The sequence below is a fragment of the Uloborus diversus genome, chromosome 5, assembly GCF_026930045.1.
Source record: "Uloborus diversus isolate 005 chromosome 5, Udiv.v.3.1, whole genome shotgun sequence".
Lineage (NCBI taxonomy): Eukaryota > Metazoa > Arthropoda > Arachnida > Araneae > Uloboridae > Uloborus > Uloborus diversus.
In genome coordinates this window covers 147,235,432-147,257,761 of record NC_072735.1, presented here as the reverse complement: position 1 = coordinate 147,257,761, position 22,330 = coordinate 147,235,432, and the positions used below count along the sequence as shown (strand labels likewise).

Genomic DNA, 22,330 nt, shown 5'->3' with positions numbered 1-22,330 from the left:
TGTCACGTGATTAACTAAACGGTTTCTACCGGTCGTGCATGTCGAACGTAAGCATAAAGAAAAGAGATGGAAAATTTGTTCATCTTTTTTCTGCTATATTAACAACGAAAAAAAGTCTATTGATCACATTAAAAGAATAAATAGTTAAATAAAAGTCAAAGAGATTATCTAACACATGAGAAGACTTCTCTCTCTCTCTCTCTTTTTTTTAATAAATGTGATGAAGCATGCCCATGTGTGAAACGAAGCCTTAAAATGATATTTGTGCCATATTTCAAAGAAAAATGGCAGTGCCGGGAAAGGCTTACACCGATGCCAACATTTAAAGGCCTTGTGCAGATTGTTTGTGTTGAAATTGAGATTGCAAGCGAGGATTTGGAAAGCTTGTGAAATCAATTGATTACGTTTATAGAAATTATTTAGTAACTTGTGAAAAAAATCAACTATTGCAACTTTCCTACCTCTATTTTATTTAAAACTCGCGTTCTTTAGTACCTCTAAACACTCTTGACTTTCAAGATCGAAACTTTTGATTTCAAAATAATGGTTTTTGGTTAATGTTTCAAAATGATGTTTATATTTTACCATATGTCTTAGCACAAAGTTCGTAGTGCTATATTTTTTTCCAAAAAAATATAGCGCTTCATATTTTTATTTTTGTATTGAGTTTTTCTACAAATGTTTGGAAGTTTATTCGATGACGAAAGGCCGGCTGGTGTGATGACTAACGTACACACTTTGGCTGCTCCTAGACCTCCAAATCGTCGTCTTCCCTGTGGTTTGAGTGGTATAGAAAATCAAGGAGCGACCTGCTACTTAAACTCCTTGTTACAAACACTTCTATATACACCAGAATTTAGAGGTAACATGCTCCATACAAACAGGGCGTTTGCTATTTTAATTGAATTAAAGGGGGTCATAATTAAAAAAAAAATGAAAGTATGAACTTGTGTAATTCAAGTGCACTTATTTTTAGGACTTTATGAGATTTTTTTTTTTTTTTAATAATTAATTTTCTGCAATTTTCTTTGTGTTCATTCAAAATGTCAAACAGTGAATGTTCCATAAAATAATCCTTTTTTCAGAAAATAATAATAAGCTATTGAATGTACAGTGGAACCTCAATAACTTTACAGCCCAAGGAAACTTGAAAATATGGATTTCAGCGCAGGGAGCATATATAGAAATTTATTTTTAGAGGGGCCAAAGAATAATGTTTTGAGAACTCTCGAAGTTTATGCTTGAAAATATTGAAATCCTTGTCACCATGAGTAGTTTAAAAATTTTAGAGGGACCATGGCCCCTTCGGCACCCTTGTTAAATACGGCCTTGCTTAAGAGAATGTCAACCTACTGAGGTATCATTATTTTAATTTTGAAAGAGTTTCTGTATCAGTTACTTATTAGTGCTCAACATTCACATGGTGAGCTCCAAGCGTAACAGAGGGGACATCAGATACAGATTTTGCTTTTAAAAAAACAGATAAAATTTTCTAAGACAAAAAAATTTTGGGGCAAGAAAGTTTTGACGAAACTCATGTACAATGTTGGCATGTTTGTAAATAAAGTTTTACTCATATGAGATAGAACTGGAGGAAATTCAGGTCAAATATTAGGGATTTTTTAGAAAAAAATCATTAAAATAATTCAATCTTCAAAATAAATCAAAATCTCGAAGACTGAAAAATAATAGTAAGACACAATTAAATTCTAGATTACATAGCAAAAGCAGTTCATTTCTGCATTCATTCTACAGTTGGATGATATAAAAAGCAACTGGGTATCAAGTTTCTTTAAAAAAAATAATCGACAATTTTTTTAATCAACCAAACTTGCTGCCGATTTCACAGTTCAAATTGAAGAGAAATTTAATAAAATAAAAATTGTGGTTAATACAGTAATCAATACATGGGTAAGTGGACTCAAACATCATGTACTTACATAATAAAATATCAAAGCTCATTATTGTAAAGTGATGAGATTAGCCTCCAAAAATTTTCCTTAAAAATACGTAAAACAGTAGGCTAAATTTTTAAAAATCAAGAAAATAATAAGTAGATAAATTTAAGGGGCTTTTTTTTTTTTTTTGATCAGATTGGGCAGACCTGCCCACCCATGTGGACCCTAAGTGGCATCCAAGTCCTGATGAAGAAAAAAGGGTAATAAGCTGTTAGAATGAAAATGTCAGTTTCTCTGCTCAAATCCCCTAGAGCAAAATAGATTCATTTGTTCCACTGTCCTTGGATTATCTGAACTCTAACGAAAGATAACTGAAGGGGAGAGAAAAAAAATTTTAAGGCAACTTATTAGCAGAATAAAAAATAAGGATCTTGTAAGGAGATGGTAGTAACATTTAAGGATCCTTATTTTCTTTTCTTGAAAAGCAGTGAATTAATAGGGAGCACATGAACCCAAATGTGATCTAACACCGAGGAAACTGGTTTAAACAAGATGTTACTGCTCATTTATACATTCACAGAATCCCTTACGAACATTGTCAGCAAATGAGATTGTATTTAAACTCTTTAATATTTTGCATTAAGTAAACTTATTTTTAAAAATTTAGCAGAGGGGGAAAAATTAATTTCTGGAAGACTTTTTAATTTTAAAAAATAAAAATATTTGTTTAATGAAGAAAATCACTGCACACATATGCTCAGAAACAATGAACATTCATGTGTATAATAAAACTGTAAGAAAAATCACTTTTTTTTTTTTTTGAACATTTATTGCTGTTTTAAAAAGCAACATTTTAAAAGTGAAAAATCAAAATCAGAAGTATTTTTATTCATCTCAAATTTTAAACATAACTATTCATGTCTATCAAAAACAGCCATTCAATCCAGAAACTTCTATAAATTTCCTTCAAAATAATATCAAACACAAGGGTGTGGTTTCAGTCGCCGTGGAATGACACATTATAAAAATTAATTCTAGTAAATGAATTTTCTCTTTTTTTCTTGTAAAGTGCAAATTAAAATTACTTATATTATTTCAATATCTCATAAGGAATAAATCCACAATTTTTCAAAAGAGATAAAAGCTTCGTGTCAGTTAGGTCTGTTGAAGATGAAAGGCCATGAGAAAGATATCCTGCTCAATGCTCACACTTGTTTGGAAAACATGTCATGTTGCCTTCTTTCTCTAGACGACTCTCCTAGGTACATTTATCCTTAAAATTGCACTAATAGCGCAAATTGGTGGCTGACTCGTCTGAATAAAAAATGGAATTCACTAAAAGAGCTTTCCAGAAAATGACTGACTAAGAAACCAAAGCGTTAAATTCTGAGAAAAAAGTCAATATGAAAGAATGTTATGAGCAGAAATTGAACTAGAGTAACCATTGGGTGTCAACTTACAGGGGTTCCTGTATTTGTGTCAAGTAAGAGAGGTTTTCGCCCATTGAAATTAGCATTGCGCCTACCATAAGAAAAATGTTGAGATACCGAAGTTTCACTGTATAGTCAAATACCATTCTTCCAGAAATGTAACTAAATGAGCTAAGTGAATCCTGTTAATAAAAGTGCATTTTTATGTATTCTTGCATAAAAAAGAAGAGTCTGGAATGCTACAATAAAAATTTTGGCAGAGTTAGGATAATTGCAGTAACTTCCAATTATTACATCCACCCATATTCCACCATTTTTGGGGGGGGGGGGGAAGAAATGTAAGGTTTTTTCATTTAAATGTTGTTTTTGATCTTGAGTGACTAACAATCAGATTTTTACAAGAGAAAAAATTTGGGGTAGTAAGAATCAGTATATGTGCATAGGGGTGCCCACAAGGGGGAGAATTATGGCGCAAGTAGTGCCATCAAAATTTTGAGGGGGGGAGATTTTAAAAATTGCTTTTTATTTATTTATTTAATAATTGATTTATTTTTAATTAAAAATAGTATAGAAATTTTCTAATAAAATAATAATAATAATTAAAAATAATTAAATACATAAATAAATGAAAAATGTTTAAAAGAATAAATAAATAAAAAATATATTAAAAAGAAAAAATAAATAAAAGTTATTTTTAAAAAATAAATAAATAAAATACAAGATAAAAACAAAAGGGGGGGGGAGAGTTGGGGAAAATTTGGGGGGGGATGGGCACCTCTGTATGTGCACCCGTTACATCTTGTCTTTGACTAAACTCTATTAAACAAAACTCTAAGGACCTTAAAGTTTCTCTTTGGAAACTTGCAATACTATGTGCAGGGGCGGATACAGACTTTCATTTTAGGGGGGAGGGGGGTCGTGCTGAAGAATACCCTTGCTTGAGTGTCAATAAAAAGCACCAAATCGGCCAGGAATAAGGCACTTAATAGGACACAAATGTTACAAATTATTTTCATGAGCATTGAAAAGAAGTAGTATTTCAAATAATCTCTCAAAAATATTCATGAATTTAAATGATAACTAAAATGGTATACATTTCATTCATAAAGTGTTTGAACACTGTCAATGGAGACTAGTTTCGACGGTTTACGGGGAAGTAGGGGTCATGACCCTCCCTTTATATCTGCCACAGGCTATGTGAAAGAAACCAACAATGGCAGAAATAAATACCTTTGTGCAGAAAAGTATAGTTAAAAATAGTTTTATTGTACAAAACTTGCAGATTACTGCATACACGGGTTTTGGCATAACAAAGAAAGAATTTTCAATGCAAAAGAAATGATCTAATGGAGGAAAACACATCTAACAAAAGCTTTTGTCGAATGCCTTTTCATGTATTGAAAAAAGCATCCCTTGTAACATCGAAACACGTGTATGCAGTAATAAGCAAGTTTTGTGCAACTATTGATAATTTGACTTTGTTATTTTTAATTTTACAATAGCAGCTTTAGTACTTAGTAACAGAAAATCAAAGTGTTATTTTATTTCTCCCTTCATCTTTCTATTTTTGCTACTGTACTTTATTTTTTAAACTAAGTATTTATATTAAGCTTTTATGCATTATGCAAATGTGACGACCAGCAACAGACTCTGGGCCCAGCTAGGCTGGTCCTAGTCAATTAATTAGTCCCCAATGAAGATCAATGGCCCTCTTAATGCTATCCACCTCCTTGCTCATTACCACCTCTTCTGGTAAGCTATTCCAAGTGCCCACGATCCTATTAAAGTAGTAGTTTTTCCTGATTTCCAAGTTAGCCTGAGATTTAAATAGCTTAAAACAATGACCCCTCGTCCTGCTTTCCCCTTAAAAATTTAATCCATTTACATCTTTCATTTTGATAAATTTAAATAACTGAATCATGTCCCCTCTGACTCTCTTCGCTCCAGGCTATACATGTTAAGCCTATTAAGTTGGTATCATAATCTAAATCTGAAAGTCCCCTTACTAATCTAGTTACCCTTCTTTGAACCCTTTCCAATACAAAAATATCTTTCTTCAGATAAGGCAACCAAAACTGAACAGCGTACTCCAAATGAGGTCTTACTAAACTCTTATATAAAGGCAGAAGAACCTTCTTAGATTTGTTTGAAATCGATCTATTGATAAACCCAAACATTTTGTTGGTTTTGTTACTAGTAATGCTGCACTGTTGACTAAACTTGAAGTCCTGATTTATTAAGATACCCAGATCCATAACATTTTCTGCCTGATTAATGACTGAATGCTGTAAACGATATCTCGTACACTTATTTCCGTGACCTAAGTTTAGCACTTGACATTTTCCTACATTAACTGCCATACCCCATTTATTTGCCAACTTATTAATATGATCTAAATCCTCTTGAAGCTCTTTTACTTGTTCTTCATTTTCTACAATCCCCATAACTTTTACATCATCAGCAAAACAGTTCATGCTTCTAGAAATATTTTCAATGATGTCGTTCATAAAGATAATAAACAAAAGAGGTCCTAAAACTGATCCCTGAGGAGCCCCGCTTAAAACATCACTCCATTTCGAATGATTTCCTCTCACAACTACTCTTTGCTTCCTACCAGTGAGCCAATTTCTAACCCAAAGTAAAGTTTTTCCTCCTATTCCTATGTCAGCTAGTTTGCTGAGAAGAGCAACATGCGGTACCTTGTCAAATGCTTTTTGAAAATCAATATAAACAACATCCACACATTTTTTGTTATCTAAAGCTAAGGTAACCTTGTTGTAGAAAAGCAATTAAAAATTAGTAGCACATGATTTACCTTTCCTAAAACCATACTGCAAACTAGTGGTGCGACATCGATGTTTCAGAACATCGATGTTAGAAATTAAAACATCAATGGTATTGATACATCGACCAAAAAACATCGATGTTTCCGAACATCGATGTTTTAAAACATCGATCTTTTTGTCAATATTTAACATACATTTTTTAATACACTACACTACAAACTTACATAGATGATAATCTCTAATATGTTTCTTAATGGATCAGGGGATTCGTTTGGCATTGCGTCTAATTTAAGCAATACAAAAGAATACGAACCCCACGAATATATTGAAACTACTGAACTGCAAATCATAAATACATTTTAATAGGAATAATTTCGCAACATCTTGGTACTATAATAAGACAAAAAATGATAATAAGACATGCAACAATTAATACAAACTATAGTTAAATCTGCAAAAAAATATATCATAGCACTTACAGTCAGTTGTGTGATGAGAAAGAGTTGTGCAAATTATATTAAACGTACAAAATTAGTTCTGACAATTATTATTAAGAGCAACGAATGTTTTGTACTGTTAGTGCTATATAATTAAACACAAATTGTGAGTAATTCAGGGATGGTTTGGTGGGGGTAGACGCAGTGGAGGATACAAGTGAGGGGGGTCAAAGGGGACATAACACCACCCCCCAAACCCGCAACAGTATTTGAATGTTTGCTCAAAAAAATAAAAAACTTGATCGAAACCATAAGAAGTGTATACAAGGAGGAGGGGGGATCATGGAGGTCATGACTCCCTCCTTCCATCAAAATCTGCGACAATACTTTGTCATCGGTTTCAAGGTTCATTGCATTTGAGTAGTGAAAATGACTGCTTGAAAAGAAAAAAAAGCCGGACCGATGCCATAATAAGAAACAGTAAATAGTTCTCGATTTTTTTTTTTGGGGGGGGGGGGGGTTGGTATTAACTGTCACTTTTCTATTTATACCATATGTATTTAAAATATGTAGATTGGTGTTTATAGTGCATTTCTCTTTTCGTTGACTATTCCACCAGGCAGAGAAAAAACTCGTTCCGATCAAACAAAAGTTGCCATCACTGTCAAATTCGACACAACTTTTAACAGTTCTGAATTTTTACAGTTATAATATTCACCGTAGTAATATATAGGATTCTCCTTAAGTTTAAGAATTGGAGCCTTAGAATCGACTGTAGGTTCTGGCAACAGACTACCAGTGTTGAGTTCTTTCAATAGCTTTGACCTCTTCCTCACCCTCCAGTTATCTTTTACCATCTTGTAGTGATCCTTTCGAAAATCATCCTTTACACAGAAAAATCGATGTGCGCAAATAAATGAAATTTTTGGAGCAATTCCATAAGTAAACTTAATTACCTAGCGAGAAAATTGGAGCAAATTTTACTATAATTTTCAATTATAACACAAAAACATCAACATTGAAAAAACATCGAAACCAAAACATCAATGTTCCGAAAACATCGAAAGTAAAACATCGACATTGATGTCGCACCCCTACTGCAAACTAGTCAACAGGCTATTAGTCTCTAATAAATTCATGATCTTAATTTTGATCGAAGTTTTGAAAATTTTACAAATCACTGAAGTCAGACTTACAGGTCTATAATTCCCAGCACTACTTTTAGACCCCTTCGGCGTTATGTTAGCCAGCTTCCAGGCCTCTGGCACTGTCCCCGAGTTATAAGAAGCATTGAAAATATTTAAAATAACGTTCACTAATTCTTCTGTACATTCAACTAAAATTTTTGGATAAATATTATCTGGCCCGGGAGCTTTAGTTGCTTTAATCTTTTTCAAATGAAATAGAACCTTCTCCCTGAAAAACACAAAATCCTCAAGCTGTATAATAGCTTGTGTCTTGTTAGTGTCAACTGTTGAGATATAATTATCATTAAACACACTGGAAAGAAAGTTATTTAAGACATTTGAAATATCCTTATCGTTTTGGATTAAATTTCCATACTCATCAACCAATGGCCCTATTTGACTGTTTCGAGCTTTCCCAGAATTAGTGTAAACAAAAAACCTTTTAGGGTTCCCATCAATGTTATCTGCTAGCCTTTGCTCCAATTCCCTTTTCTGAATCTGTACCAAATACTTAAAATTTCGCCTTGTTTTACCATACAACAAGGCCTCTCCTGACCAGTTTCTTTAAACTGACGAAAAGTGGCTTGCTTATTGCTTCTTTAGTCTCCCTGGAGAATCACATGGGCCAAATTTTTGTACTAACACCTTTTCTCCTAAATAGAACATAATCCCCAACCGTTTTAGCAAGTTTTTCCTTGAATTTCGTCCACTGCTGATCTACGTAGCTATTTTCCAATCCTGAAAAAAAAAACTCTTTCAAGCTCTGCTTAGGTGCAACAAAATTAGTGTTTCTGAAATTGGGCACTGCTATAAAATCCTATCCAATATTCTGTTTGTGAGACTAAAACCATTTGTGGATTCAGAAATTGGTAGTTATCAATGTGGGTTTAGAAGTGGAAAATCTACAGTAGACCGAATTTTCTGTCTACGTCAAATTATTGAAAAATCAATTGAGTTTAATATTGACACTCATCACTTGTTTATAGACTTTAAGTCTGCATTTGACAGTGTGGATGGAAAACATTTAATGGATGCAATGTATGAATTCAAGATCCCAAGCAAATTAATTAGACTTGTAATGTGCACTATGAACAACACTAAATGCAAGGTAAAATTCAAGGGTGTCCTCTCTGAGGATTTAAATGTTAATAATGGTGTTCGACAGGGCGACTCATTGTCTTGCCTTCTTTTTAATATTGCTTTGGAAAAAGCTATCCGTGACTCAAATATCAACACTAGGGGCACCATCTTTTACAAATCAGTTCAGATCTTAGCCTATGCTGATGATATTGATATAGTTGCTAGGACTGTACCAGCCTTGAAAGAGGCTTTTTCATCTTTGGAGATAGCTGCTGGTCGAATAGGACTAAAAATAAACGACTCCAAGACCAAGTATATGCCTGTACAAAAAATTCCGCCAAATGACAGGAACACATGTTTAGAAATTGGTACTCATTCATTTGAAATCGTTAGCAGTTTTACGTACCTTGGGTCCTGTGTTAACAACAAAAATGACACAATCTCAGAAATACAGAACCGAATAACGTTGGCAAACAAGGCCTTTTTTGGACTACGCCCCATCTTCAGATCGTCTTTGATTTCAAGAAAAACAAAGATCTTGGTTTATAAGACTCTTATTAGGCCAGTTCTAAGTTATGCTTCTGAAACATGGCCTTTGACTAAAACCGGAGAGCACAAGATATTAATTTTTGAGAGAAAGGTTTTAATAAGCATTTTTGGAGGCATCAATGAGAACGGTGTCTGGAGACGACGATTCAATTTTGAAATTTACAGATTGTTTAGAGAACCTGACATAATAAAATGCATAAAAATTAGGAGAATGAACTGGGCGGCCCATGTCTCTTGAATGAACGAAGAAAACCCAGTAAAAAAAGTTTTTGCTGCAAAACCTGTGACAATTCGAGGAAGGGGACGACCAAAAATGAGATGGTTGGATTCTGTTGAATCTGACTTCGATATTCTCAAAGTTAAAAATTGGAAAACCCAGGCAAAAAGTAGGACGTCTTGGAAGATTCTCCAAAGGAAGGCCTTGGCCCACCCTGGGCTGTCGAGCCAACTATGATGATGATGATGATGAAATTGGGCACAAACCTAAAATTATCATCTTTGTACACTTCAAATTTAATCCGGAACCTAATGCTGTTATGATCACTACCTCCAATATGATTGCCTAATTATTCAAATTTATAGATGTAAATCTTAAGATTTTTTGATATTTTAAAAGCAGATGCTTAATTGTATTTTTGTTTTTTTAGAAGGAATATTTAGCCTCACAGATGCAGAACTTGGAGTGGGAAACAAAGAAAGGGGAGGTAAAGTTCGAAAAATCCCTGTTTCTCTTCAGAAATTATTTGCTAGATTGTTATTAGTTGATCAGCAAGCTGCCTCAACTTTGGATCTCACTGAAAGTTTTGGATGGCAAAACAATGAGGTAATTAACTCTTTTAAAAAGATCAATGAGAATAATTTTACTGATTAAAAGTGTTTCATGGAATTATTGACCTCAAAGTTACAGGTTTAGATATTAAAAACATAAAACTGTTTCAAATTTCTTAATTACTATCTGTGTTTTTGAGTTTGTTTTATCTGATTGGTTCTGCCTATAAAATCTGATACAGTATTATAGATAGTTTTGTGTACTATCTATAAAGATGTACAGCAAAAGGATGGAAATTACATCCAAGTTTAAGGAGGGTTTTGATCTCTCCAACCAGGGACTTCTCTGTCGTGAGACATGGATGCTCCTGTGATCCCCACCCCCAAGGCATGATTACTGAATAGGCCATCTAGGCCCTGGTATATGGGCCCCCAAATGACTGAAATTACTTTAGTCTATGGCTAAAGTAGAGATATCTACCTTAGATTAGCATATTTTATGTTTAATTTAGTAGAAAATAAATAAATTTATTTTAAGGGGAACATGCCAACATTTCACTTAGTTTGCAAAAATTTGCTTCCCTTGTTTGAGCTTTCAATCGTTTTGCATCTTGTAAATATTTTTATATTTTTGGATATTGGAAGTTATTTTGACATTATGCTACATCAGATTGGCTTGTTTTATTTTTTATTTAAATAACTAAAATATTAATAACTCTTGTTTTGTTCAATTGAAAACTTATTTAGTTTTGCTAACTTAATTTAAATTATTATTAGCTTATTTTTGGTAATTACTTTTTTTTTTAAACATTAAATTTAAGAAATTGAGCACATAACATTAAAACGTAGCGTTTGTATTTGAAACATAAAGTTGTATTATATAATTTTATAAAGTTGAATTTATGTACATCAGTTTATCATTTAAGTCATGATACCTGCTGAAGTGGGGTATTTTTTTTTTTCTCTTAAAAATTCAAAGCACTCATAGCCTTGTAATTGTGTGTGTGTGTGTTTTTTAAAGCTAATTTTGTTGATTCTTGAAAATATACTTTGAAAATGAAAATTGCAAAACGAAGCTTAATGTGATCTGCTCTGCTCCTCTTTATGACCGAGCTTTTTCAGACATTTTTAGAAAAACTTTCAATATAGTAGATCTTTTGTCAAAAAGTCTCTTTTAGAAAACGTAGTTTGTTTTCCTATACTTTTTATATTGATGCCTATTATTTATATGTTTACATTGAATGAAATGTGCATGCAATATTTATGGTATGAATTTAGAGTAGTACCTTGAATAATATTTTTTCACTCTTGAAAAGTAATTAAGTCTTTTTCTCCCTAAAGGGTATGAACCCTGTTACCAATAAACAAATTTCCTACTCATCAGAATGAAACCTTCCGGAATTGAGTAATTTTCCTGTAGACACAAAGTCAAATGAACCCCATTTCATCAAATAATTCCTCCATATAATCCAATAAGACTGGATCAACTTTTGCAAATGTTTTTATTACAGAAATTTTTGAATAAATTAAATTTAAATAATAACAATTTTCAAATTAATCTTATAGGAATGTGTTCCTGACCAAGAAATAATGTTGAAAAAGATTTGAAAAACTATGTTTGAAAGCTAAAAATAATGACAAAATGTTTGAAAATATCAATAAAAATCTACCAAAGTGTAAGCTGTTTTTCATTACTAACATGTGCTGGAGTTGCAAATAGATACGTTAAGACACTCATTTAAGATGATTAAACATGGGTAGGGGGGTCCACCACTGTGTAAAAGCACTTTTTATAATTTTTAGTCCTAAAATCTACAAAATACTAAAATTTGCTAGAACTATTCTCCATGCTTTGTGAATTTCTAAAATTTTACTCTACCACATTTCTTGTAACAGTACTTATGTCTTTCTACTAAAATGTCTCTTCTTTGTGTTCAGGAACTCCAGCAACATGATGTGCAAGAGCTTAATCGAATCCTATTTAGTGCTATTGATTCCTCACTTGTCGGGACTACGGGTAAAGATCTGATTTCAAAACTCTACCATGGAACAACTGTAACTGAGGTAAGCAAAAGTTTTACTTGTCCAAAGTCTGGATTTTTTTTTATGTCCGTCCTGTTCAATTGTGGATCTAGGGTAATGACATGATCTAGGGCATGACCCCTTAATCCAACTAAAGATAGCTTAAAATTGCCTTTTGGGCATTTTTAATCCAAAAAATTACAAAAGAAAGAAGAACCCCTCTTTGTGTCTGAATTGTCATGTTTACAAAGAAAATGTAATGAATTAGGTTGAAAATTCTATCTGTCATGACACGTTTCCCCTAAATACATGGAATTTTCGTATAATAATGTTAACGTGCCTGATGTTGCACTCCCCTTTCCAGTTTGTGTGCTTATATTTGATAAATGACCCCTCCCAAACCAGATGATTCATACTTGATAGCAGTGACAAACTCAGCGGGTAGGCTGATAGGACTTTTCACTTTTCAATCCTGAGTCCCCCATACCTACCACTGTTTGTGGCTCAACCAGTTGGTTGAGACCCTGAAGACAGCTCTGATTTTTTGAGCCAGACCAGAAACCGAGTAATCCCTGGTCCAGCACCCTCAAAGGTATTATTTCACTTAGAGGACTTTGTGACCTCAAGCATATTTAACGTCCCCCAGTCACCATTAATGAAGATGGTGGATCTTCGACCAGCGAGGTTCAAACCCGGGACCCTCTGGTTGCAAGTCTGATGCCTTACCGATCAGGCCACCACTACTGGGCTGGTAGAACTGCAGCCTGCTCTAAAATTTTCAAACCTTTTTTTTTTTTTTTTTTAATGCACAGTTGAACTTGGTTATAACGAATCTCCAAGGTTCAGTTGAAGGCAAAGTAAGTTGAAGAAAGAAAAAGTACTTTGAAAATCAAAGGACAGAAAGGGTTAAAGCATGTTCCTTAACCTTCGGGGTAAGACATGCTTAGTATTCATATTATCAAGTACTTTTTCCCGTAATTAATAACATTTTACATGGAGTGATTTTTGATGAAGCATATTTATATCCCTGGACATGATTTGTTAACTTTCTTAAAAAACCTTGAAAAGTACTGGAAATAAAAAATTTCAAGTATACTTAAAAACCTCGAAAAATATTCTTTAGTCTTTGCATTTGTGATTTAATTTTAAAAAGTTATATTTTAAAAAAAATTGGAGTTTTTTTTTCTGATTTTATTTGTATATTCCGAAAATCCTTTTTTTTCCCCAGAAAAATTTGATTATGTCGAGAACTTTTTTCTTTGAAAAAAACAAGCTTCAAATTTAGTACATTGAAGGATCTGACTATTGTAAGACTTTCACATAAATGAATTTGTACAATTAATAACACGTTTAATTAAAAGCATATTTTTAGAAACTTGCTAACATTGAGCTTGTGCTTTGCCGAAAATTGCATACAGTGTTTGAGATTTCAATCCTTTTGCATCTCCTAAATTTTTCATTATTTTAAAAGTTGGAAGCTATTTTAATACATTCTATCTTTATTCTACTTATTTTATTTCCTATTTTAACAGTTTATTTATATATTTCTTAAAATTTTGATTTAAGTTGTTAAATAATTCACCATCACAGTGATCATTGCCTTTATTTGCCGAATCTTCAGCTTCAAATATTAGCAGTCTTGAATTGCAAGTGGCTAAAAAATAGTGGCACATTAAAGATTTAAAAATCAGGGCTTGTATAAAGCAAACAAGCATTGGTAAAGTATTTCGTCATATGTTTCCTAATAGCTCAATCATACCAAAGTTTTAAAATTAATTCTGAAATCATTTCTGACTTTAACTTTCTGATGGTATTACATTTTGCATTAGTCTTGAATTTTTCAATATCTCTCGACTCTGGTTCTTGTGGGGCCCTGGGCCATTTGTTTTTGCGGGGTCATCATTTCATAAACAAAACATAATGGTAAAATGTTTACTGATTATATTAATTACAAATAAAATGTATGGTCTCGTATTAATGCACGTTAAAATATTTTAATCACTTTAATTACCCGTTTAAAATTACCAAAACATTTTTTCTCATTAAAATCTTACGTAGAACGCATCATTCTATATGCATCTCTCAGTGAAGTCAACACCTCTAGGCATTTGTAAGGGACCTAGATCTCAGGCCCTGGACAGTTGTTCGAATTGTCCAGCCCTGTATTACGCTTTTATTGTTATTTTAGGTCAGTGTTAGTCAATATGATCCTTACTGTCCTTTATTAAAGACTGATTTTTAAACTTTTATAGAGTGGTGTAAAAGGTTTTGTCTAAAGCTAGAACTTTTGCATGAACTGAAACCTATTCAACACTTAATTTTATTATAGAAAAAAAAGTTTATGCTTTCAAATAGCTATAACTACATTTGGGACAAATCTATCCTGACAACATTCTCAAGGTTAAGCAAATTCTAATCACAGCATTAGGAGGCTGCTGTGTTAAAGTGCCCTTACTATTGTCCTTGAAAATGCTCATTTTATCCTTCAAAAGTGTCTGAATAGTCCTTGAAAAAAAAATTCTAATTTTGTGTACAAACCACGCTAGATATGCCAAATTATAACCAGGCAGCTCATTTTCATTATAATGTTTTTCATCACTTAAAATTACATAGGCTCTGAGTCATACCCCTCCCACCCTTAAAACAGTATATTTATACAACAAAAATATGAATATGATAAGATGATGTTATGATAAGATGATGTAAGTGTTTAAAGTTGAATATTCATTTTTTTTTTTTTTTAATTTTCTTAGATTGTGTGCCAGAACTGTGGAAAAATAAGTGAAAAAGAGGTAAGTGTTGTTCTGATTTCATTTGAAGCGTCATTTAAACTTGTTTCCAATCAAATTTTTTGCTCTAAAACTTATTTACACTCCTTCCTCCCTCTTGTCACAACCTCACTATTTCATAAGCCCCTCTACAGCACCCACCCTTTCCATCATTTATGATGGACAACACAATATATTAATTTACGATATAAATAAATTTTAACATATATCAATCTTAAGGGTTTTTAATAATTATATTATTTAATAATAAATGAATAGCATAAATAAGATTAATAAATCTAATTTATGTATTGCAAATATATTAGTTTCAATAATAAGTATTGAAATTTTCAGAAAAATTTTAAGAATAAATATCGGATATGTATCATGATACATGTGAACAGACCTTTTCGATAAAAAAACCTACATGCACCTCAGATCCCCAAAAAAACAAAACCAAGGCTAAAAACCCTGACTATTTTGAAGGACCAAATCTTAGAAATTGCAGCCAAAATCCCATTATTTGGCCCTGAATTTAGCCCCTGTTATTATTGTCCTATTGTGTATATTTTTTTAATACTTTTTCTTTCTATGTGTTTTATGAATTTTGTGTCAATCTTGTTAAAAGCTATTAAATGGTATTAATGAGGTGCAAAATGTGATTAAAAGAATACTTCATGAAATATTTTTACTCTTTTTTATTCTTTAGGAAGACTTTTTAGACTTAAATGTAATTGTACAAAGTTTTGCCAGTCTGCAAGATAGTTTAAATGCAACCTTCCTCCAAACAGAAATAATGAAAGGCAAAAATCAGTATCGTTGCAGTATTTGTTGCAATTTAGTTGATGCTAAAAAGGTAACTTCTTTATGTGAACATAATAAAAATATTACATATATGTTTATTTTCTTATTATATTTCCTGAGCAAATATGTTTATTACTTGTTTTTCATTGAAATTTTGACATGCATTAATGTCCTTTTGTATTAAATTGACTCTAATTTATGAGTTCTTTCCTTACTTCCCCCCTTTTGTATATGCAGAAAGTATGGCATACTGCTATGCATGCTTAAATAAGCTTAAATAATCCAGTTTAGTAGCTACACTTTGGCAGCAGCAATGCCTAAATCATTAATTACGAAAAGCACAAAAATATGAAGTTTTATATTGTAAAGTTTGCAGATTTTTTTCTATGCAAGATAATTCACATACAGTAGAGTCTCGAAAGTTTGAGGTTCCGCTTAATTCGAGGTGCTTCATTTATAGTTCAAATTAATTTTTTTTTTTTGTAGCTAAAAAACTGATTTTCATTAAAATTTGAAAACAGAATTTTTTGTTACTGTAAAACTTATTAATTCAGTGTAAAAATAAAAATGCATAATTAAGGTAGGTACATTGAATGAATTGTTTCAACAACACTAGCCCTAAGTGGTACGAAATATTCAACATCTACAAGATAAGTCTTAAGAAATGCCGTGGAGATAATAACCTGATACGTAAAATGTTAACTTGCCGTTTGGAAGATTCGATTGCAATAGAAACAAGTGCACAACTTGATGCCACATGAGTTGCATATACGAATATTAAACCATATTGTGTTTACCAAAATACATAAGAATGCATGTTCATATATATAGACATCATGGAAAGCTCATCAAAATGAATTCAGGCACAGTCAAAATACATGTTTTAATTGCCTACAAATTTTTACACGTAAATACGTGCGGACAATGTGAAAATCTAAAGCCAAAATTTGTTCAGACATAATTAAAATGGAAATTTAAATTGAAGTCTGAGTGATAATTTTTTCCTGAAGAGCATACTTCCTTTTGACTCAAGAAGGTAATTCTCTTCCTTATGTTGTCTAAATAGTGTAAATTTTTAATCTGGAAGAATTTTCCGGATAACCTGAGTTTTCAGTAATCCGAGGTGACCTGAGCCCCGATTACCTCGAATTTTCGAGTCTCTACTCTACTTTGAAAAGAAAATGAAAGTAATAATTTAAAAAATGTACATTTTCAATATCTTTATTGTTGACATCTATTTTTTTTTTTATTTAGCATATTTAGTACATTAGTTGCAAAAGCTCTATGTGCTTCTCATGAGTTTTCAAAACTAATGACTTCCAAACAAAAGTTTTTCCCCCAATACCCTTGATCATTCTTTTACTCTACCTTCCTGTCATTCCCCAATAAAATGTGTTAAATTACATACATAATGTTAAAGTTTTTAGAGGTGGCAATAGCTTTGATTCCCAGTTGCAGTTTATTTTCTTTTTCTAACTTAAAATATGCAATACATTCATTTTGGCCTACAATATATTTTGGTTTGTGGTATTGGAAAGTGGAGAAATAAAATAATTTCTATACATTAGTTCTGAAGGCATTTTGAAAGTATTCTAGCAGTCTAAGAGCACAATGCTAATCATATTGCATGTTAACTAATGTAATTTCATAAGTTTCAGAAATTTCTGTTCATTAGCTTTTGTTCTTTTTCAGGGTTTAAAAATTCAGTGTCTTCCTCCAATTTTAACACTATCTTTATTAAGGTTTACTTATGATACTGTTAAAAATGACAGATTCAAGGTAATATGTATTTCAATATTTTTATAATATTTTAAAATTTTTATTGTCTTAAAATGGATGTTTTTTATTGTGCTTTAGGGATTTCACTAGATTGCAGTAGCATTGTTGTGTTATTCTTCATAAGCATTCAAAAGCAACAAACATGTTTGAGCTATCAACAGAACTTTCCAATGTCTGAGTGTAAAAATGGAAAAAAAAATCAATGATGCTAACATTTTCAGAATTATTCAATGGAAAAGGAAACTTACTGTCTGAACTCTGAAAATTTATATATCGTCACCTCAGAGCAACAATAAGATATCTAATCCCAGAAATAACACTAAGTTATGTGTGTATATTCCTTATACAAATCCACAGTTTATGTCAGATCTTTGCCAAATTTGATACAGAGGTCCTTTGATGCACAGGAATTCACATAGGAAGTTTTTGCCTGAAAAAAATCTGTTATACGGAGTTGACGTTTAAACTTTGAATCATAAATTTGCTCTTTTCTACATGTTGAGGGGGAAATTTTACCCTATTTTTTTTCTTTTATTTAAGCTTGATTGTTGAACATACGTCACATGACACACTTTTATTTTCACATTAGACCATGCAATGCTTGGCAAAGCATTTAGTCATGCATTTTATTTATTTTTTTTTTTTTTTTTTCTGTAGGCAAGAAAATAATAAAGAGAGTTTTCAATGGGAAAATTAGCATTTTATTTCTGTACGCGATTTTTGTTTACAGTAAATTACAAAATTTGAAGATAGCTTTTTCATTGCACTTTAATGGTAGAGTTGGGAATTGTTGCATACAAAATTTCAACTTTAAGAATCTTTCGTAATGTTTGTTTTCCAGCACTTTTATATTTACTTTTTTGATCTAAATCTAACATTCGAAAAACTATACTCTGAGCTTGGTAAATGATCTGTAAGCAGTGGCGGATGGGGCCGGCGGGCAGCCGGGCAAATGCCCGGTGGGCCGCCTTGGTTTGGGCTGCATTAAATCTTTCAATTGAATAGTACAAAAAAAAAAAAAAAATTCTTCCTTAAAAAAACTAGTGAAAAAAATCTGTCGCCTAGAAGATGTGAAATCAAACCACTTTGCGACACTGGAAAATCTAAAATTGGTTCACTCATTTTTGTAAACGGATTTCAAATCTTCGTAAAAATCTTAGGAAGACCCTTGCCTTCTTTAAAAAAAAAAAAAAAAAAACTGTCGACTGGTACATGATGAAAGCCTTCTTTTTCTTCCCTTGTGGACCGGCCGACCACGCACTCGGCGCCAGACTAAGCAATCGATTAGCACCCCACCTCATTAGCCCTTTCATTGATGATAGCCGATAACCATTTCACGGCCATCTGTGTACAGGGTACGGGACAGGGACCAGTACAGGAACACTACTTGGGACGGGACGGCAAAAGGACTTTTCCGAACGGAAACAGCTGTTTTTCATTCGAAGATGCAAAGAGAGAGGTATTTTTCCGAGAGTGAAGCCTAAGGCTGAAGGGTCGGGATTGTTTCCTGGAATTCTTTTCCGTAATTTTTGCTTTAGGGTAACTGAGGATTATACCACACCTATCACTTCCTTTTTTATGGCTTTGTGAATAAAAGGGATTCGCGCGTTGTAACTTGTAGGCACTGGCAATCTATTTATTTTTTCTCCAGTTTCGAGGCAACAGGACTGAAGAATGATGGAGTCATTTGCAACACGTTTTAGCTGTCATTAAAAATCCTTTTAAAGTTATAATGAAATTGAAATTCATTTTGATGATTTAAACAAAGGATTTTTAGAGCAAGTTTGGTTCGTAAAAAAATTTACTTATTTCTAAAACTTTTACTTTAGTTATCCGTTACCGCTTTTAATTTGTAAAAATGTTTTGGAGACTTTGTTATTTATACTATCATTTCCAGGGCCGGATTTACATTTTAGTTGAAAGCTATTGCTTATAACGAAAAGTTGTGTATTGTCGTTCCTAAAAAAAATGGAAATATACTTGAAAAAAATCAATTTCATTTTCAAATGCTTGAAATTTTGCAAAAATGTGGCTACAAGCCTTGAATTTTAAAATTTCTAACAAATTGGAGTTGATAAGGGGGAGGAGTGCCAAAATATGTTAAATTCAGTGTGTGCTTCAATGTATGTTCGTCAAAGTATGCTTCAATTTTATTTCTTACTAAGAGTATAAATTATGAATTGTTCAAATGGGCAGTATATTACTCTCTTGCTACCTATTCTCTAAGTGTTGTACCCTATTTCTTTTAAAGCAATTTGTAGATAGGTTGCAGAGATGATCAAAAACTAGCTGTATCGAAAGTCCATGAGCGCAAGTAACAATGCATTATCCTTTCTCCTCCCTCGCTCTATTTCTCTGTCGACTGCCTCATCGATATGTCGACCCCTAAAAAAATTTTACTGTGTTTTATCTCAACTTGCAAGAGTACATAATTTTAAAAAGTTTTGTTTGCCTACTTTTCCCCCGAATATTTTTAATTCCAATCTTCCTTTCTATGGCTTCAAACTGCAGAATTTTACTATATATTTTTTTTTTTCAAAATTCCCTCTGGGGGAACCCCTAAATTGGGAGCCCTGCATCATTCTCTCGATTCTATTCCCCTTCTTAAGGGAAATCCAAAAAGGCAGGCAAACACACATTAAAAAAACACAAAAAAAAGAAAGAAAAAAAGAAAGGAAGGAAGAAAGAAAATAATGCATAACTTTATGTGTCTCAGGAGAAAAGACAAATATAGAGCAAAAAAAGTAATAATAGTCATTAAAAAAAAACACTTTAGCATTTCCTTTTTCGCCACCGACAAAGTGGTCCGGATTACAAAAAGGGCCCCATACCTGAAATAACTTAAGGCCCCGTCAAGTCTAAATCCGGCCCTGATCATAAATGTTTTAGAAATAGTAACAAAACTGGCTTTATATGCTAGTCTATGTAATTATTCTTTTTAATATGGGATCTTCCAAACCACTCCTCTTGTTAATATTACCAAAGATCGTCTACAAACTGAGTTAAAAAAAAACTTGTAAAGGTTTCCAGGGGAGGGTCCCCCACCTCTCCTTTTAGCCAGCATCGTTCAAGATTGGCCGATTTTGATAAATAAGGTGTCATTCGTTTCGTAATTAAGACCCGGGTAACATAGGCTATATTTTTGCAGACTTCAGCAATATGAAAATTTGATTTAAACTTATACATCCTAATTTTAACCAATTTCATTCCTTTCTCTTTTTAGCACGGGTTTCAAATAAATATAACAAAATCTGTAACCATTCTACGGAAAAAAAACATTATTAGGTAAAGAACAATTTAGGTGTTGATTATTATTATATTCTTATTAAGTAAGAGCAAATCTTTTGTAAACTAAGTTGTCTACCAGTTTAAGGTAATAACACTAATTTAATTTATCTTTCATGTGTTTCAAACTAAGATGCTTGCTTGCAGGTATATAGTGCTCAAGCTATTGTATTATTCGTTTTCACCCGACTACGGCAAAGTCAAAAGAAAGGGTTATGATTTTAGCAGTCTATGTATGTTTGTATTTACGGTTGTTTCACCGCAGCGTCAAAACTATTCATCCTATTTTGTTTTTTACTTGTAACCCGGCTAAAATAGGCTACATTTGAAACTTACAGTCCTGATTCTTTTAAAAATATCTTCGAAATTGAAGATTAGTCCAATCAATAGGTAGAAAAAAACGGGCTTGGCTTGCAAAAAATGGGGTCAAAGATTTTTTTTTTTTAAATTTGTATATACTAGTGCCAATATGAAAAAACCAAGTTATCCGGTAGTGCGGTAGTCCGTAGTCGTGCGGTATAGTAGAACTATAGTTGAGAACACACGACAACGGCATTTGAATTGAATTATAATGTTATTAATGTGAAAGTGACAGAGGATTTCAATAGAACTAAATAAATAGGAATATCTAACCTATCAAGTTACTGGTTTTACTCAATAGGACGATGATATTAGACAGCACCTACCTTGTTTCTTATCTTTTAGGGGGGGTTTTTTTGCCGTAGTCGGGTTTCAGTTTTTTAATCTTTTATTTTTTAGAGCTACAATTTCCGAGGGAGTGCTCCAAACCTCTTCTCCCCTACCGTTATAAAAGACAAGTAGAATGCATCTTTAAGAGTGCAAATTAGAAAAATTTCTTGTTGCGGGCCCTAGAATCACTCCTCCACGTCACATCACAAAAAGAGCGCATTGAACTCCGTTTTTAGCACTACAATTGCAGAAAAAAATCCGCCGGACAACCCCCGAACCACCCTCCTCTGAACATTTTTGGACATAATGTTTGCGTTTTGAACGTTTCAATTTCGAAAAACGGGCGTGGGGAGGGAGTCGCACCCGAGCGCATGCATTTCTAAGATTACAAATCAAGAAAAATTTCCTGGGATATGGACCGTCAAATCTCTCCTCACTCTAACATCATCAAAAAGATCGCCTAAAACTGCATTAGAGCTACAAGTTCGAAAAATAGACAGGTGAGCGACACCGAACCTCTTCAATCCTAACATTACCAAAGATCGTCTAAAATGCGTTTTCAAAACTAAAAATTTCGAAAATTTCCGGGGCGGAGTTAATACTATGCTTAAGGTTTGTTCATATCGGCTTCCTTTTAAATCAGAAATCTCATACAGCTGCCACAGAACAAACAGTACTTAGAGAAATACCACTTTGAGACGACGATTATGCATACATTTGTTGAGAAAAGGGCTGTAACTTTCTCAATAATTTTTACTCTTATGATAAACTTGTGTCGCCTAGTAAAAATTCCTTAAAAAATGCTCTGCTGTGAGCAATAAGATGCTTTACTGTGTGTCTGTAAATT

General features: G+C 32.7%; 1 protein-coding gene across 1 annotated transcript in view; it reads left to right on the top strand.

The window, feature by feature from the left end:
* The first annotated feature begins 351 nt into the window (after positions 1–351).
* The window catches only part of LOC129221910 (ubiquitin carboxyl-terminal hydrolase 40-like), an 80,445-nt gene continuing 58,466 nt past the window's right edge, over positions 352–22,330 (top strand). Inside the window, exons 1-6 of the mRNA XM_054856286.1 lie at positions 352–862; positions 10,015–10,190; positions 12,074–12,199; positions 14,911–14,949; positions 15,635–15,781; positions 17,422–17,508. Of these exons, the coding sequence (XP_054712261.1) occupies positions 679–862; positions 10,015–10,190; positions 12,074–12,199; positions 14,911–14,949; positions 15,635–15,781; positions 17,422–17,508 (759 nt within the window). The 5' untranslated portion in view covers positions 352–678. The remainder of the gene's footprint in view (positions 863–10,014; positions 10,191–12,073; positions 12,200–14,910; positions 14,950–15,634; positions 15,782–17,421; positions 17,509–22,330) is intronic.